Below are 19,763 nucleotides of genomic sequence, written 5' to 3'. Positions count from 1 at the left end.
CGTCCCGTCCCGTCCCCACCAAAGATGAGACCAAACCTACGCCCATGCTCGACCCTGATGAGTCACGCTGAGTTCCTTTAAGACAGATAAGCTAGATAAGACACTTGCAGACCTCCTATTCACCACTTGGAGGTGGCAGAAAAATAATCAGCAATTACGACTTTAAATGGTAAAAAAATCAGGAATTTTTTAATGTTTTTTCCACCATTATTTGAAATGATTTTCCAGTGCGGAGTTGTTGTTGTTGTTGTTGTTGTGCAGTCTATTTCAGATAACCCGGTGGGATTAAACAGCATGTGGTCATGGTTGGTCACAGTGTCAGTGTCAATCACAGGGTCTCTTTATATCTAAGTCTAGCAGAATAATCTGCAGAGAGGGCTATATACTTTATACTGGAAGTCTTTCTTTCTGAGACTATAAACTGAATGGGATATAAACCGTCTTTGGATAAAATAGCAAGATAATCAAAATTAGATCATTAAACAATTGCTCATTAATGATGTTTTTATTGGAATGGTTCTTTTCTGAAGCAACAATCCATTTAAATGGATTCATTCCAAAATGCACCCTGAAAAATGATGCAATCAGCAATTGTCAAATATACCATTTTAAGCATATAAAACACAATAACTAATGTTAATTTCTTCATTTTTACAATACTTTTCGGCTGTGAAAAATACTGTGGACTAATGTATTTTCAAACCTCAAATGCAAGATGTATCAAAATAATCTGTTAAATATTTCTGTGAAAGCAACACTACTTTCAATAAGGCGCAAATCCAAATCTCAACCTCCTGTTACAAATAGACAAGTGCTTTTAACAGTAAGAGAACTAGGTATTTGCCATACTTTAAGAAGAAATAAACATGTACAATCCACGTCTTGTGTACTATAAACAAAGAACAGCATACATACTACAAAAACTTTTTCCATATCACACCAGACTGCAAGTTGGAAACAGTGAAAACTGCATTAGTCTACAAACAAATCAAATCCCTGATTTCAGTCACGTTCAATCTCTGGACCATCCACTCATGTTGTCATCTCACACTATCAATTTCCTCTTCAGGGGTATGTTCTTGTGATATATACACTGGCTCAATGTAAGGATTTCCTTCTTCATTATTTATCTGATAAAAGTCCTCCTGCATTTGTTTCCTGCTAGGTTCAAAGTCTTCCAGGTCATCCGGAGGAATCATAGATCCTCCAGTCCTGACAACAGATTTCTGTGATGGTACAGGCACTGGAACAAAGCCATGATACAGCATAAGTGGTGGTGTATTCATAACCTCCATTGGTGGAGCTTCAGGAGACTGTACTGGCAGTTGCACATAACTTTTAGTTTCTGGGTCAAAGAAAGTTTTCGTTTTGACCTGTACTGGGATATCCACCAGAAAGTACTGTCCAGAGTCAGGGTCCTGTAAAAGCTTTCTCTGGGTGATTGGGAAGGACTGGGTTACAAGATTAGTTGTTGGTGCATAAGTATGTTCAATGCTGTTGTGGCGCAAAGGTAATGCCTTTGGAGTAGAGTACTGTGATCCTTCTATTAAAAAATTGGATTTAACTTCACCACCATCACCACCGCGACTTGACATGTTTTCATGTTTTTCCCTTAGAAATCTATCCAGACTTTGAGTCCTACGTTCCAGATTCTTGGGCAAGTGTTTTTCATTGCTTCGACCTAATCGGTCACTGTCATTACTTATACTGCCATTCTCCAAATGATCCCCATGGTTTGATGTGCCATCTTGTTGTTCCTCAGTGCAGTGGCCTTTTGAGTCACTGCTTTGTCTTTCTATGTCTTTGGATGCATGTTGAAGTTTTTTACTAGGTTCATTCTCTTCTATGTTTTGACTCTTGTGACCACTATGTTGTCTAGCATGTATTTCGCTTCTTTGAGTTTTGGGCTCCGTTGTGTCATTGAGATGTTCGCTGTGTTTACTGCTGATTCTGTCAATGCTGAGCGATCTATGTTCTGATCTGTCAAGTAATTTGTCAGTGCTGTGGTGTCTCCTCTCAGCCTTGTGACTGACACTTTTGTCATTGCTTCTGCCTTTACGCTCAGGTTTGCTTTTAGCTTCAGCCTTTTGTATCCTCCGTGTGGTAAGTTTCATGGCTCGGCGTAGAGCCTTTTCAGTTTTTGGAGGTACAACAGGTGGCTTATTCTGACCATTACTGTCATTTCCGCTGCAGACTGAAGCAGATCTCTCGCTGGGTGCCTTGGATCCCTCCTCATCCTCTGCTGGTGCAATGCTAGAGATGTTTTCCTCCGTGGCATCCCCTCCGCATGTTTCATAGCTTTCCAGGCCCTCAGATAAAGTGCTCACAGCAGAGCACTGCTCCTCCTCCTCAGACACAGAGCCACTTCCAACTGATAGCTTTCCATCTTTGACTGTGACCAGGTGATTTACTGGAAGGGACAATAAATGCATTGCTGGTTGGTTTGTTTTGGGGCTCTTGACTGATGCAACTGGGGAATGGACACAGTCCTTGCATAGGTCCAGACCTTCCTCATCTTTCTCGGATCCATTCAGGTGGCCCTTCTGAGAAAGCTGTTGATCTATTTCTAGTTGATCCTTGGAGGAAGTATGACTGTGTGATATTTGTGTTAAGCTTCTAGCTGACTCAATCAAGCTGTGCACCCATCCCCCTTTGTCCACATCACTCGGTGGAAAAACATCAGACTCACTTTCATGGTTGCTTAAAGAGCAGGAATCTATCGTTGGTTTCTGTAAATTCTCCTTCACCTTTCCATCAACTATTTCTTTCATGTAGCAGACCTCTGCTTTACTTAACTCTTCAGGTTGTGATTTTGCCCCCTGTTCTGATTCATGAAATAGAGAGAGCTCACTTGAGTTTGAAGATTGACTGCTGTGATGTGTTTGTTTACCAGTTGATGAGGATATAGTGTGAGATTGCCCAAGAATATCATGTACTGTGATACTGTCTTTTCTGGCTTTATCGGTTTTAAAAGACTCTGACGACTGTGTTTCAGAAAGTTCCTCATTTTCATCTACAGTTTTTCCCTTTTCTGAGCTTGAAAGTCCAAACAGAAATCCACTGAAGAAGTCTTTCACATAGCTTTTACCAGGACCTTTGGATTTGTTCTGCTTCTGACCTTCAGAATCCTCTTCCTTCTCATTCGTTTTTACCTTGTTGTCTTGGATTTCTTCATTTGTGTTGTTTCTGAGATCACATATAGATTTTTGGAAGTCTTGGGTGACGCTGTGTTTCCTCTTTGCACTAGAATGTTCCTCACCTCTTTCTGTTTCTTTCGAGGAGTTGTTAGACGTTCGTTCACTCACTGAATCCAGAGAGATAATGGAATAAGTCCCACTTTCTGGATCACTAACTGTGAGTTTTGGTGGAACGAATTTATGTTCCATTTTGTCTTTTGGAGCCTTGTCATTGGGTCCCTCTTCCATAGACTTTTCGCAGCTTGTATCTTCAACAGACTGACCTTTCTGAGCATCCTTGAGGTTCACCTTACTTTCTTTGTCATATTTCTCTTTCAGAGACAATACATTTCCTATTATGGGGCCTCGTTTCTTTGATTGACTTGACTGAACTTTGTCAACTTCCCTACTTTTCATGTCCTCAGTTTTGACTGTAGTGTCACCTTCTCTTTTAAAGTCAGAATTACTTTCTGTCTTTTCACCTACTCTGTCATTACTATGAGAATGACTTCTCCCTCTTCTTGGGGGTATCTCAGGTTTAAAGGAACTAACGCCCAACTCTTCCTCACACTGTCCCACACTGCTAAGATTGCTACTTTTCAAATGGTCACCTGTTTTTGTGCATTTCTTTGCATTACTTGTATTTTTATTCATCAACCCTTTCTTTTGGCATAATTTATCATCCTTGCTGACATTATCCGTGTTGCTTTCTTGATTGTCTAAGCACAATCTGTCTCTTTCATTATATTTTATAGGTCCTGCATGCTGGCACTGCCCAATAGATGCTTCCTGCTTACAGGGCTTGGCTAATTTTACCTCAGCCACATGACTTTCACCATGTTTGGCCATGTCTTCTGACCTCGTTTGACCAGTCTGCCAATTTGATTTAAAAGCAGATACAGTATTCTGACCTTTGCCATCCTTTGCACTTTTCTCCCTCTCATTCAGCTGAACCATACTAGACTGTTGGTCTTCTCCACTGGTGGGTAACTCACCACCTTGAGGTTTTTCACAATCAACTCTTTTTATATCTATGAGTGAACATTCTGCATTGGAGACAGCCTTACTTTTCAACTTTCTTTGTTCTCGTTCAGCAATTACTTCCTCTAAAGCCATTTTGGCCAGGTCATACTTATCAATGACAACATTCTCTCTCTTTAATGGTGCATTTGTCTTATTAGGCACCTGTTCCATTGATGCAAATAGTGTTCTCTTTTCAGAAATGTTTCTTTTCTTTGTTTCACAGTTACCTTTTTGCTCTCTTTGAGTTTCCAAACCACTCTTTGATGACATCTTTAGCTCTTTAGCTGTGTTAACTTCTCCTCTTACATGAACCCCTTCTTTCAATAGTGGTCCATCCATTATTTTATCTTTATGTATGTTTGCAATATGCTCCTCTTGTCTTTTTTCTTTTGTTTTAGTATTTTTGGAATGCCTTGACCACTTGTCATTTTCATTTTTATCCTTTATAGTCCCTTTTTCTGCATTAGAACTATCGTTATCATTAAGGTTATTATCATCTGTACTTACAAATCTCTGACTTTTAATGTAGTTGTTCTGTCGTGCAGAAAAGACATGCTTTCTGTGTGGTTCCTTCTCTTTAACAGGGCTTTTCTGTTCACTGACTATTCCTCTAGTTTTCAACCTATCCTTAATTTGATTTGTACCATCACTAATGACTTGCTCTTCCAGGTTTAGTAAACTTACACTTGGACTTTTACCAGGTTTGTTTTCCAGAGATCTTTTGCTATTTAAACCCTCAGTGGGTTTAGGGGCATTTAGCGTTGACTCTAAGGGATTATTTCTGCTTTGCAACTCTGCACCTTTAAACAATTTACTTGGATAACTATGCTCTGTGTCATGATCTTTTCTGGCTTTATCTGTGAAAACCTGCAAACTTCTTTCAACCAAAGTTTGAGCATTTGCTCTAATATTAATCTCCTCAGGAGTAGTTTTTCTGTAAAGTTGTAATGAGGGGTAAGGTGCCTTGTTTGCTGCAGGGCTCCTGTCTGATTTTAATTTTCCTGACTGAAGAAGACTTAATGCCAAATAGTCATCTGGCATCCCACCATTTGCAGGAGAGCAAGTTTGATTGTCTGTGGTTTCCAACAAGGGACTCATCTGAGAGATGATGGCTTTGTGAGAAGCGAGTGAAATAGTTGTATCTCCTGAAATCTGTTGTATTTCAAGGCCATCTTTTGACACTTCAGGCTGGGGAGACTCTTTGCTTTGATTTGCCACATCCAGACGTTTAAACTTTGGTGGACTGTACATTGTCTTAACCCGTTTTCTATTGTCTTTGAGGTTGAACAACAAGCTTGATGCAATGGATTTGTACCCCTCTCTCCTAATCTCAGGTGACGGATACACGTCTCTCTCCGGGAGTAGTGGGACATCAAGGGCAGTGGGTGAGAGCACAGTTTGCAGTATGTCTGAAGTTCCTGTCCCATGTCTGGAGGGTATCACTGGTGTCAACAGCTGTGAAATACTGAAAGGTGTTGAACTAGCGGAGGTCTGGTCCTCTATTGTCTGCACTTCGTTTTTAAATGCCTGTGCTCTCCTTTCTCCAGCGCTTGTCCTCTCACAGACTGGTGAGTTGATGGAATGTCCCACAGGAGCAGCACTTTTTGCTCTACTTCTGTTTTTTCTCCAGGGAACGCAAGGTTCTGCCCTTTCTGATATACATCTCTGTTCAGAGGCAAGAGGAGGGTCCTTTGTAGGAATTTTGTGCTGGATGTGCTTGGACTCTTCCTCTGGCTTTGGGGCTACACTAGGTGCTGAAGACTGTACAGACGCAACCTGTGGTTTAAGCAAATGAGTCTCAGTTTTTATAGGACACTTTTCAACTTTTTTTTCTTCTGATGGGGAAAAACTTAATTTAAAGTGTCCATGTGCTGCAGTTAATTCTTTGTAAAGAGGTGAATCATACCATTCAGGTGGCCTATTGCTTAACATAATCTCCGATATGTGCTCCTGACCAATGGGGAATTTATTAAAATCCCTCCATGACAAGAACGGGCTGAATTCACTGTGGAGGAAAAAGTTTATGGAATTCAGTTTTCTCAATTTGTTGTTTTTGCTGTGTTTACTCTTAGAGGATTTTCCAGAGGGAAGCGATGCATCCTTGCTTGATTTTTTGGTGGATCCTTTTTCATCTGATTTTAGGTGATTCTTGGCTTGGGAAAGATGTTCCGCTGCTAAACTCTGGTAATCTGAAGAAAACTCAGAGAGCTCTTTTTGGATGCTGAGAAGAGCGGATTTGTCCCATGAATCACCATTTGTCATCTTGGTGCTCTCACCATTCTTTTTGGCTGAAAATACAGCAAAAAGTGCAGAGTCTTTCGATGACTTATTCGATCTACTCAATAAATCATTTGCTCCATTAAGGGGGTGAGAATTAAGTTTTTTGACAGCAGAAAATGAGCTCTCCTGAGTCTTAATTGTGACGCCCTCCACCACTGGCTTGTGGCAGCTGACTGGAGAGGGCGAAAACTCTGAGTCATTGTATATTGCTTCATCTCCAATGCACAGACTCTTGAAAGCTCGATCCGTCAGGCTCATGACCTCACGGTCTATTTCATCCATAAAGCTATCGAGATAGCGGAGGTGCTGCATGCTTGTCCTGTGACGCTTCTCCTGGTTGCTCATGATGAATACGTTTGCCCAGTTCCTTCAGTCTGATGCAGAATTGACCTGGCTTGACACTTCTTGCATCGTCATCACCAGATATTGGAGATTACATTGTGAGAATCTTGTAACAAAAAAACAAAACAAAAATAGAAATATATCAGTTTTTGCAACAACAGTCAAAAATCATATTTAAAAACTGATTTAAAAAAACATATGTTTTGACCTCGGATGTGGTTGCTAATCTAGCCTGGGACTATGTACAGTAAAGAAAGATACACCATGCCAAAAACCAACTATTTTTAGAAGAGGGCAGATGTCTCTCTGCCCTTTCACATACACAGGCCACCTGCACACAACCATTGGTGTGGTTGATCCTAGTATAACTCATTAACCCATATTTATCCTGACCTGAATCCATTAACCAGCACTCATCACAGCTTATATCTGTCATGGTATGTAAATGTGTCTTAAAAGAGACTACAATATAGCATTATTACACATTTCTGTGTATCTCTTGGAATGTCATCTCAGAAAGCTCAAGAGCTAACCATGCAAGGACAAATCTCGAGGTATATTTGTGAGCATTTAAAGGCGTGCACTTAGTGGCCAGGAGGTTTTGGACAGCGCAACATTTTTCTACCGCCCATCGTTTTGTATCAACTTGCAGTCGGGGTAATTTCCCCACATCTGTTACTTTATTTATGTGAAAGAAGATCTACAGTACAGTGATAACGCCCTGACTAACCACAAGGAAAGTTCTTCAAAATAACAGACTGTCTATCATAAAATTATAAAAATGTAAAAGAGCAGCTGTGCTCAACTGATCTTGTTTTATTATCGAAAGGAAAATATAATTTACCTTAAGATAATTTCAAACAGAGCTTCTGTCAAGAATGTAAGCACGTGTTAATCTACATTAATTTGACGGTAACAGAGTAATGGCCTGTTTAAGTTTATTCCTTACCTTTTTTGGTTTTTTCAGTTTCTGTATTTCGTCCTTGGACAAATCCTTAAAGGTAAATTTCACACTAGCCACCAAGTGAAATCAGACTTCTCTGTTACTCCATAAAAGAAGACTATGAAAATGCTCTTCACTGAACACAACCTGAAGCTCATGGTAGAAATCCATGTTTAAGAAAGCACTTGAAGGAGGCTGAGGAAGACCGAAGCGAACACACCCTACCGAAATAGTTGCCGGCAAGGCCAGAGCTGTAACACAGGAAGAAGTTAGTGATCGCAAATATCTGAGCGACTGTTTAGTGTCGAGTGGGCGACAGATGAAATGGTCATCTGCTATTTTGGTACCGGTAGCTTGAAGACCTAAGCTGTCTATACTCTCCAATCCTACAGAGACAACAACATTTCACATTAACACAGCAGCTCTGGACACATGGGATGTTGTTGTATGGTGGCTGGCATGAGGAGTCGTTTTTCACACAAACAGGGGAGGTAAATATAGCACCTTGCATCACCCCACAGCAGTGTCACCAAACTCAAAGTGTGGGATGAGTGTCCAATGGAGTCTGATTACCATGACAAACTTCCCACAGTTGTTCAGCTTGTGTCTTTCTAGTACTTCTGCCTCCCCGCTCAGACTGAAAGAGGAAAACATATTTGCTTAGGCTCTGTCTTAATGCTTCATTATGTCAATGTGTTTATTTGTCTATGCTTCACACCTACACAGTGTCATAGAGAGTTATTTAAGTGTCTCTATTTGAAGCAGCCTGTATTTCATACAGTAATCGCCTGTCTTTCTTTCTGGCACACCTTTCATATCTCAGCTTATCTGTCACATGCCTGATTCTCCACTGAACAAGGCCAGACTCTCAAGAATATTGATAGTGCTTTTCAAGGTTTTCACAGTAAAGGCCAGTAACTGTAATGATAACTATAAATATTTTGTTTTAATATAATTCTATGAGAATATAGGGAAGTCCACAAAACAGCTATATTGATAACAACACAGAGGAATGATGTTGCTGGAATCAGTTTTAAAGCAATTTATTCCAGCTGATAAATGATAAAAGCATTGACAACCAATCAGAATCCATCAGCTCAAGCATTTAAAGAGACAGAGGACAAAACAAACTGCAGTTATGCAGTATCTGCATCTGTCATGCATTGCTGTGGATGCTAATATAGTTAACGTTATATTCAACTTTATAGTTTTCATTCTTGGCGTGAACATGCCTTAAAACAAATTTAATCAAATATTGGTAGAAAGCTGTAAAATGAAAGTTGATAAAGATTTAAAATGATATAGTATTTAACAAACAGAAATTTAGGCCATGTTAAAGGAATAGTTCACCTAAAAATGAATATTCTTAAAAATGATGTTGTTCCAAACCGGGATGACTTCATTTCTTCCTTTTGTGGAACACAAAAAGGAATCGTTCTTTGAGTTGAATCTTTTCAGTCGATCAGGTGATCCAGTTTAAAACAGATCTGAATGAATCATTCATGAATCATGATCTGAATCAGTGATCTGGTTGCTGAACATGAGGTTAACAAAAGAACCGTATTGTAAAAAGTTTTACCGTTATTTTTTTTCATATTCAGATCTTATTTGTTTTTGATTTCTGCCTATGTTTAAATGGAAGTAAATATGCATTCAACGAGATGCAAGCGTTCTCAATTGAGAAGACACTTTTTTCACAGATAATCATCAAAAATGTGTGAAAATAAAGGTATCACAACATGCATGTTTTGTTCACAAACGATTCATGTGGTTGTCCCTTCCCAGTTTTATTTGAGCTGTAAGACTGTGTGTCAGCAGTCAGAAAACTGTATACTGCATTTCCCTTTTAGCATCTGCTAATGTGAACCTCAAGGGGAGGAAGGTCACAAAGAGAGGGCAGACGAGTCTCTATCCTTAGCAACCCGGTCTCACCATTTCCAAAAAGCTCTCATGTCCACTCAACCTCTTATTCCAGAGCAAGCAGGCAAGGCTATAATAGGACAACGGGACTATTTCGCTGTAGGGGGAGTCCAGAGAGGAGCGTGGTCTATTTGAGGTGATGGACGTCCACACATGGGCCGGCTATCATTCACTGCATGGGACTGGAGAATCGTGGCAGCCAATAAATACTAGCATGTCTGAAGCGCTGGCCTCGACATGCACTCGCTGCCCACAGAATGAGGTTCATCTTACTGTTGTGTATTGACTGCCATGCTGGATTCTACAGGAAGAATTTATTTTTTGTGGGTTGCTTAAAGATATAGTTCACCCAAAAATAAAATAAAATTTACTTTTTTTCCATGGAATATAAAAGAAGATTTTTTTTGTGTGTGTTTTTTTGTTCCGTATATAGCAAGTTCCCTATTTAGCAAGATTTTAAGTGAGGGACTTACATTTTAGTCTGTTCCCCACCTATCGTAAGGCTTCAGAAGATCTAAAATGTAACACACAGGTCAAATAGACACATTTATGGGGATTTTAGGGTGAAGTATATATAGAATGTGCACATAAATGTACACTTCAGTTAAAAAGTTTGGGGTCAGTACGATTTTTAAATGTTTTTGAAAAGTCTCTTTTACTCACCAAGGTTGCATTTTTTAGATAAAATAATACAGTAAAAACTGGAACATTGTGAAATATTATTAAAGTAAATGTTTTTTATTGTAACACCTTTTAAAAATGTAATTTATTCCTGTGATGTCAAAGCTGAATTTACTCCAGTCTTCAGTGTCACGTGATCCGAAATCATTCTAATATGATGATTTGCTGCTCAAGAAACATTTCTGGAAACTGTAAAAAAAAAAATTTAGGAATTCTTTGATTAATAGAAAATAAAAAAATAAAAAACATTTATTTGAAATATAAATCTTTTGTAACACTATAAATGTATTTACTGTCCCATTTGATCAATTTAGTGCATCCTTGCTGAATTAAAAGTATATAAAAATGTATTTATTATTCAATAGTATTGTATCTAGGCTGTAAATCAATCATGGCATGAAATGTTTAGGTTATCATGCAATTTAAACATGTTTTAGCCTTAAAAAACAAGGGAATTATACCCATGGATCAATATTAATTAGAAGATAAACATTTCTTAGAACATACAGCTCACAAAGCAAGTCAATTGCAACACTGAGTCATTGCAACAGACCCAATTAATATGACACTTCCACTTGAAATGTTCACTGCCACAAATACAGGCCGAGAAATATCTGGAGCCTCAAGATGTCAACAAATCTCCTTGTGATGAAAACAAATCATGCCAGTTCTGAGATGCAACCATTAGGTTTCATGATACATGTGATTCACAGATCTAAGGATGCACAAATGCCCGTTCTGACAATATTAAGCAATGGCAGTGTGGTGTAAAGTCATGTCTAACAGTGTTTAGTTATGAAGTTTGCCACTAAAACACTTCAATATACTGTCATTCGTCCACTAGAAAGTTGTCAAAAACAAGCGGTAATTCTCACACTTAGTATACTTAAAATATAACATAATTATGCTGTTTTTATTTGTTTTGTGTGGTTTGATGCTCTAAAACAACATCAAGATGTATGATAGAGAAAGGAAGTGTCATTTCTTTCTCTTAAGAAAAAATGGTGTTTACTATTGCCAAAAGAGTAATAGCTTTTCTCATACTATAAATAGACATAAATAGAGCAGACAAAGAACTCTTGTTGTTATGGTTTAAGAGATTATGATAAGCATTTTGGGAGGTGTTTCATGCACACAGTTTACCGCGTGCTACTGGACCAACACCAGCCTGGAAGTATTTATGGAAATTCACAAGTGTGTTTGTTTGGCGAGACAAGAAGTGGAATTTTGAAGTTCTATTGAAAGGCACGGCTTTACTCTTTTAAGCACAGAGTGCACAAATAAACACCAGAAAATGTATTTTGTGTTCATTTTCAATTATGGCCAGTAAGAGAAGATGTTTAAGCTTCAGAAAATGTTGATCATAATCCCTAGGAGGTCAAAATAAATGAGAAAATATAAAAACATGAGCTTGTTTTATTATTATTGATCTCTTCTATAAGGTTTGCAACCAATAAGCCATTTGCGAGCAAATTCTATAAGGCATTTTAACCAAATTTGTGGAGTGTGAATACAGTTTAGAACCCTATTTAAGTGATTTTGTTATTTGCACTCATAAGTAAACATCTAAATAGAGGAAGCAATCACAATTCAATCTCAATTCAATTCAAAATTCCCATTTTAAGATGGCCAATGGTCACTGTCTTTTTAATCCTCTCAAATGAATAAGCCTGTTAGAATTTAAACATGGTAAAGCATCAAGCAGAGAGTTTGCACTATGTTGAGCTCTTTGTGCACAGATTACTTTGAGGCAATGACAAGGGAACAACTGACAATAAATGTTGCTAATGTTTAAACATAGCAAGGCACTTTGTGTGAACAGGGCTGACTATATAAATATAAATTATATATAACAACTGTGAAGCTCTCAGTGGTCAGAGTTGATATGAATAGCAGTTCTGCAATAACTCAGCACTAAATACATTGCTAATACCAGTGATAAGCCCCATTAGATGATAAAAAGATTAAAGCTGTAACACTTTACAAAAAGGCACCATTGTTAATGCATTCACTAAAAGTAACTAACAATGAGCAATTCATTTCTTACAGTTTTTATTAATTGTTGTTAAATTTGTGTTATCATAATGTATCTTAAATTGCATCCTTTTCAAACATAATTGTAACCAAAGATAAAACTCATTATAATATTTGCAGATTGCATCTGAGATTGGTTGTCTGTTTTAATGCATTGTACTTTCTAAATGTGTGTTCAATGAATAGATCAGCATTATTATTGATGTGATCACACAATGCATTATACGGTGCATAAACGGGCATAATTCAAAATAGTGTTGCTGACTTTGACAGATATAGCATTGCTTGTTTTAGCCCAAATATTCAGACCAAAAATCAGTCACTCTGATTGTAAAAACCTAATACAATGATATTAATGTCATTTTTGATGCCGATTTTACAGTAATGTTTCGGTGTATAAATGTGAATCTTCCCAAAGGAAGCCCACACAAAGCTGGGAGAACCCGACACCAGTTTGAGCAGCTGGGAGAACGGACGGCCAAGGCCATGATTATAAGTTGCTATAGTAAGGCCAGTCTCTGCTGGCAGATTATTGAAACAAGATAAAACGAGGTGGCATGTCTTGCGATTTCTGAATGCTCCATTAATCCGCCATGTTTGTAATGCCAACCTGTTAGAGCTTGTCTAGCAGACATTCACCGCTGACCGCGTCGGAACCCCTGAACAGTGAGTCTGCATTCTGGACCGTTTCGTGACCTTTGACTGTGTAACAAGAACCTGTTGATGGAAGCCTGTCCATCGAGCATGTACTCACGAATATCCATCTAGAAACAATTAAAACCTGCATGTGATATTTTCAGTATTCAGTGTCACATGATCCTTCAGAAATCATTCTAATATCCTGATTTGCTGCTAAAGAAACATTGATTATTACCAAAAGCAGCTGTGCGGCTATTAGTGGAAACAGTGATACAGAAAGTTCAAAGGAACAGCATTTATTTGAAATAGAAATCTTTTTTAACATTATAAATGCCTTTTCTTTCACTTTGAATTGGAAAAAAAAATTGGTACTCACCCCAAAAGTGTGTCGTGGTCAACCCTTGCAAAACAATTCGGTGCAATAGATCTCGCATGCAATGCATGTACATCTCAAAACATTGAATGGAGGGTTTTAGCCTGATGAACCTGATCTGATTCTTTAACTAACACAAAGTGTGATGCTTAATGGAGATTCGATATTAGAGCAAGCATTTTCAGAATGGACATATCTTGTATCTTGATACTGCTTTTTAAAAACACTTATCCCCTGCTGGAAAGAACATTGAAGAGATGCATGCATATCATCTGCATCATCTTATCTAGAAACCATTTGGTGAACGTACAGGAAATGGTTAAATTTCAACAGCAGCACAGCAGTAAACCAATGCAAACAACCAATATTAGAGCCAGACATGAAAAGATTTAAGAATGTCTGAACATGCGAGATACTGCTCTGCCATCTGCTTTTTCCTCGCAATCGGTAAGGAATTATCATTCAGTTTATGGAAGTTGCGTTGCTAAAATTCTTGTTTTTATTGGTGTTCGAAATTGTGACATCAAATTAAGAACATTGTATTAAAACATAATTAAAACGGAATAATGGCTTGTATGCTTTATTGATAAGATGCTGGAGAAGATCTGCCAAACCACGAGTGTGTTGGACGCAAAAGCAAATTTTTAACTAGAATATTAAATTAATTATTGACTTGTGACAGATAAACTAGGTTAACACATATTCTAGTAACATCAAGTGTATGACTGCATGCAAAGTATCATTACAAAAAAACCCAAATCTGATAAATCTCTATAAAGATGTGATATATTGTAATATGTATTGACTGTTCAGTAAGTATTTAATTTTTTAGCATTTGTTTGTCTTTTGCATTTTTGAGAAAGGTATGCACGTGTCTCAGTGTGCTTAAGTAGGAAGTGATGTCATAATCACAGATATAATCTCACTTCCTCTCGATCATCGGGTCTTGATTGTGTTTCCAGGAAGCTGATCAAACAACTGATAAAGAGACTGATTTACATAATGCAGCAAAAACAGGTTTATGTGGCTAAAGAAACATTTGTTACAGTAATTTTACTTTAAAAAAAAATTGAAAAATTAAAGACACTGCTTCATGAAGCTTCAAAATCTTTGCGTATCTTTTGTTTTGAACCAATAGATCAGAGAGCCTATTAAACTGCCGATGCCGAAGTCGCGTGATTTCATTAAATGACGAATCGTTACGTCACAACTGTTAAGAAGAGTTTTGACATTTCAATAGTTCGCCAATAGGGGGCGATGATGTCAGTGAACTCATGAAACAGTGTCTATGCCTGATCTCGGATCAGTTTCATAATCTTGTACATTTATAATGACACATTTGTAAAATAAAAAGTAAGTGCAGTAGTTAATTGTCTATTATTGGCCTGACTATCCACTCCTTCCATAAAACGCCAAAACGAGCCCTACAAATTAATAAAAGAACGCATATATGCCTATTATACAGACACTTCATATGTAATGGTATTTGAGGATTTGTTGATTCGATGCAATAGACTGAAATTTTTATGCATGTTTGGGCTGAGTTTTTATTGCATTTACACTGGCAAGTGTTTCAAGGGCTTCGAAACTGAATCATTTTCAAAACAATTGATTCAGAGTTTCAAAAAGCTTTGTTTCTTCCATTACTAAGAACTACACAGAAGTGACCCACACATTACCTAAGCTTTAACACAGAAGACACCAGACAAAGAACTGAACTGCACAGAGGGTTTAAATACACAAACTAAACAATGTCTCTAAACGAAACACAGGTGAACACAAGGAAACTAGCACTAAAACTAAACCAAAACAGAACATAAACATGACAGGAATATTAGGCTACTTCAAGGCAACATAATAATCTGATATATTTTAATTAAAGGGGTCATATGATGGTTCTAAAAAATAACATTATTTTGTGTATTTGGTTTAATGCAATGTGTTTACGCAGTTTTTTTTTAAGTCATTATTTTACACATACTGTATTGCTGCTTCTCTATGCCCCCCCTTTCTGAAACGTGTCGATTTATACAAAGCTCATCGTTCTGAAAAGCGCGGTGTGCTCTGATTGGCCAGCAATCCAATGCATTCTGATTGGCCCAAAAACCTTAAGCGTGTGACGGAACTGTCACGCCCCTTACCATATTTGGAACATCATCTCCCAAAGCAATAATGACAGGTGATAATATCAATTCGAGCCCGAATCTGAACTGGAAAATGCAGATGACCAAGCTGATCGATCAACTTTGCCAGCGCGACTGGAACAGATCATTTCAGATTGGTCAGGTTTTATTTCATTGGGGACATAATTACTGATTATAGAGCTCGGGATCGTTTCGTCACGTTGCGATGCATTTTGGGAATCACGGTACGGAAGTATATGCACTGTATAGTAGGCAGTACGTAATTACGTTGGTCATTAGAAAATATTAGGTTTAATTTAGGTTATTTTTAGGAAAATGGTTCAGTATTGCTGTATTGTGAACTGCTGTAATCGGTCTCACGATCGACAGGGCAAACATCTCATAAATCATATAAGTGGTGGTCTTTTTGCTTTGCTTTGTAACTTAGTCAACTCCGTTAGCGGCTAACTGATATTTTTATGACATGGTCAATAGATTTTCAGCTGCCAGAGTTAACTAGCTAGCAACATTTACATTGAATGTATTCATTTAGCAGTTAACTAAAGTTCTGCTGTTCAGATTAAAACCGTAAGTATGTTGCTGTGTTTTGGGAGCAAACTGTTAAGTTAAATATAAAAAATACTGATGTAGCTGTTAGCCAAATCAGCATATCAATTCTCGATTAGGAATGTCACTTCGCTTATTCATCTAGATTTTGGTGGATAGACTAGGTTAGTGTAATACTGACAGGCTATGGCATAATTTGTACCTTATATTTCTAGAAAGCATCAGCCAACACACAAATGCAGTGGTAATTCCTAGCTATAGTCTCCTCTGCACTGGACCTTAAATGGTATTCTGTTGCTGAAGCTGTAGCTCTGTAGCTTAAATGTTAAAACGCTTTATTATTACTAATAGCTTACATATTATTCTATTGATGGAGCTTATTCCAACCGGCATTTGCGTGATCTCTAAAATGGCTGCCGTTACCCACAATGCACCGTTCCATGACGTCTACGCCCGAGCTCTATAATGTCTTTTTACGCGTCGCGCCGCCGCTAAGGGTGTGAGAGCACTATGTAAACATAAAACCATGTCTGCATTTGTAATCGTAGAAATGACATTCAAGCGCTACTCTATACTGCTCAAAACTCGCGTTTGAATAGTCAGTAGCAAATTCTTAAAATATGAAAACAAAGTAACACAGCGTCTCCACGGCATGGCGGCGCTGGCGGCAACAATAATACAGCGAAAATAAAAGTTACGCCTTCTTTCTTTGCATGTACATTTGGGCGGTGTTACGAAACTGCCTCACACACACTGAGATTTGTGGAGGAGTGTTTGAATGAAGCGGTTTAGGAATGGAAGAATTTGTTTGATCATATTGATTTGAAAAAAGTATGGACTCTGCCTTTGAAATACATAATAACTAACAAGGTTAGAGAAATTTCATTATTACACAAATTTTACCCATGCTAAAGCTTTTTTGAAAAGGTTTAAATCAGATATAAACCCAATTTTTTCTTTTTGCTGTGCCCCTGATGAAACTACTCTTCATATCTTCTGGGATTGTCCTCACACACAGTTATTCTCGGTTGAATTTTCTAATTTTGTTAAACGCTATGTGCTTCCGGATTTCTCTTTGGTTTTTAAGGATGTACTGTTTGGCTTCTTTAATATACAAAAAGCTAAATTTAATGAGTATTTTATTATTAATCAATTGTTGTTCCTTGCCAAATTTCACATTCACCGTAGTAAATTCAATCCCTTATTCATTGTCCAACAATACATCCAACGCATTTCGTCATCTAAGAATCTTAAAGCTTTCAAGACAATCAATTTGTTTCAACTTTTTAATTTATTTCATTACAGCTTTTTGTTCTATTTTTTATTTTTATTTTATTTTATTGTTATTTCTTTATGAGTATACATACAGGCTATATGTATATGTGCTGTTTTGCAGCTGTATGTAATTTGTACATTTTTGTAGGCTACTTATATTTTTAATACCTTGGCATTAATAAAAATAAATTAAAAAAATACAGTAATTTAGATAAATAAATAGATACATTAAAAAAAGCGATTTAGGATGGCGTGGCTGAGCCTTAAGTTTATGCACAAACAGCTTCATAACACAAGAAAAAGGAAAACAAGAAACCGCATCCTATGACCCATTTAAGTATTATCAACTCGACTGCTCTATTACAGATTGCTTGTTGGTGACACGTGTAAATGGACAAGACTCTTCCAGTGATGAACCAGGTAGCAGACTAAAGAAACTCACAATCCAAACCCATTTAGCGCTGATAACTTTATAATTAGTTCATTTTTCTTCCCCTGAGCCTCAGAAATAAAATATGCGGTCATAGGAGCAGGGATTGGCCTTTTCTTCTCCGTCTGTTTTCTGCTATTGAAAATCTACATAATCAAAAAGCAGATGCTTGACAATGAACCATCAGGTAAGTGCTTTTAGAAATCTGATTAAAATAATAAAGCTTTAATCAAAAGGACAAAATATTTATCATTAACACTTTAACATTTTTTTAAAGATGTATCAGTGAGAAGAGCATCTTCACGGTAAGAATATTGTTATATGCATATTAATTACACTATGATGAAAGTTTGGTGTGAAAGTGAATCTCATAAAATAATAACCTCTATTTTTTAGGGTCATTGATATGGAAAACAGGAGGGAATGAAATCTCTTCCGAGGATGAATTAATATTATGATATTAACTTAGAGAACACAATCTCATATGTCAATTTATGACTGATTTTATACTGATTTATTTATTAAATCAAATTCAGCAGATCCGCGTCATTGCTGTGTCTTCCTTACTCTTTTTGTGCTTTTTACACTTTGAGAGCCATAACTGCATTTATATGAGTAAAATGTTTATATTTACAGTATATAAATGAACTACTAATATAGTGTATGTATCAAAAGCACAAAAGATTTCAGCACGTTGGTCATTTCATTTAAAGTAGAAAACCAATTGGTTTTTACTGTTTTTGACTTTTTGCCTCTGTTGTGTGACAATCAAATCACATTTATTTGTAATCAAACATGACTGTATTTGTAATTTAGTCAATAAAAATGAACAGCTCGTTCCAGACCAGTCGAATGAGCCTGAAGAGTCATTTATCTTTATTAAAATGCATGTTGTGACAGATGCCTAAGGCTGTTATAAACCCTAAACACACACACACACACACACACACACACACACACACACACACACACACACACACACACACACACACACACACACACACACACACACACACACACACACAGGTTAAGGCATAACTCAATCTCTGACCCCTAAATAACAGAAACATATGCAAAACACATGATTTCATGGTTTAAAGGAAACATGCTTCTGGGTGATTTACAAGCCTTTTGAACTAAAGAGGACAAGTAAAATATCCTCAATAGTCATAATATGTTGTCATAATATGTCAGTACAAGTGTCACTTTTGAGTCTTGCATTTGTTTTCTTCTAATCGTTACATTCAATTTAATTCAAATATAAAAATCCACAGTCTTGCAACTCATGATTTTGTATGCACAAAAGCAGAATAGTGCAGAATCTAATTTCATTTTACATAATCATTTCCATTTTTTCAATGTGGAGGCTTTTTTTGTAACTGTATCATACAATGTCTCACTTTATCCAGAGGAGGGCACTGTTGTTGCATAACTGTTTGCACTATTAGCTGAAAAACAGTACATTATTTAACTATATAACTATTTCATTTTGATGAGGCAACTATATCTACACACAGTAGTGGCCAAAAGTGATATTTGCACAATATCCGCTTTGAATGACACTTCCGGTTCTACCCAATCACAATATGAGTATGTATATTGGGAAGAAGAATACACTAAACATGGTTAAGGACAAAATTATTCCAGGATATAATTAAATGTGGCTTTTATCTTTTTGTGTGTGTTATCGTAACATGCAAGCATACATAGACTACAATGTAATCATTTATTAATATTTTGCAAGTTCTCTCTTGTTCTTGATTACAGCAGCTATTCTCCTAGGTATCGACTTGTAAATATTTGCTCATGTGTCGTTCTTAACTTCCAATCCTCCTTAAGTTCTTTCCAAAGCTGAGCTTCATTGGAAAACCTGGATTCCCAAAGGTTTTCAAAGTCTTTAAGGTAGGTCAGTATGAGAAAAGTAATGAGAAATGTTTCTTGAGCAGTAAATCATCAT

General features: G+C 37.2%; 1 protein-coding gene and 1 long non-coding RNA gene across 5 annotated transcripts; one reads left to right on the top strand and one right to left on the bottom strand.

Moving 5' to 3' along the window:
- Nucleotides 1-486: 486 nt before the first annotated feature.
- On the bottom strand, nucleotides 487-8,244 carry LOC143733125 (uncharacterized). The gene is made up of 2 exons (XM_077224700.1): nucleotides 7,771-8,244; nucleotides 487-6,927 (listed from the first exon to the last, which is right to left on the bottom strand). The coding sequence occupies exon 2, from the start codon at nucleotides 6,822-6,824 to the stop codon at nucleotides 1,041-1,043; it is 5,784 nt and encodes a 1,927-aa protein (XP_077080815.1). The 5' UTR covers nucleotides 6,825-6,927; nucleotides 7,771-8,244; the 3' UTR covers nucleotides 487-1,040.
- LOC143733126 (uncharacterized) lies at nucleotides 8,135-18,663 on the top strand. Of its 4 annotated transcripts, none has more exons than XR_013201272.1 (5): nucleotides 8,135-8,255; nucleotides 17,743-17,796; nucleotides 17,883-17,993; nucleotides 18,084-18,111; nucleotides 18,203-18,489. It is a non-coding gene; the product is annotated as an uncharacterized LOC143733126 (long non-coding RNA). The 4 variants fall into 4 exon arrangements; XR_013201271.1 differs by having other exon boundaries at nucleotides 17,877-17,993; XR_013201269.1 differs by lacking the exon at nucleotides 8,135-8,255 and adding an exon at nucleotides 13,786-13,858 and having other exon boundaries at nucleotides 17,877-17,993; nucleotides 18,203-18,663.
- Nucleotides 18,664-19,763: the final 1,100 nt, after the last annotated feature.

Source organism: Siphateles boraxobius, unplaced genomic scaffold (genome assembly GCF_051911475.1).
Source record: "Siphateles boraxobius isolate OS27281-9 unplaced genomic scaffold, OSU_SipBor_1 90, whole genome shotgun sequence".
Classification (NCBI taxonomy): Eukaryota; Metazoa; Chordata; class Actinopteri; order Cypriniformes; family Leuciscidae; genus Siphateles; species Siphateles boraxobius.
The sequence above is the reverse complement of the archived record's forward strand: the minus strand, read 5'-3'. Positions and strand labels throughout refer to the sequence as shown.

What these genes read in the sequence shown, in the direction of transcription:
- LOC143733125 (XM_077224700.1), bottom strand. Translation starts at nt 6,824, where the DNA reads ATGAGCAACCAGGAGAAGCGTCACAGGACAAGCATGCAGCACCTCCGC.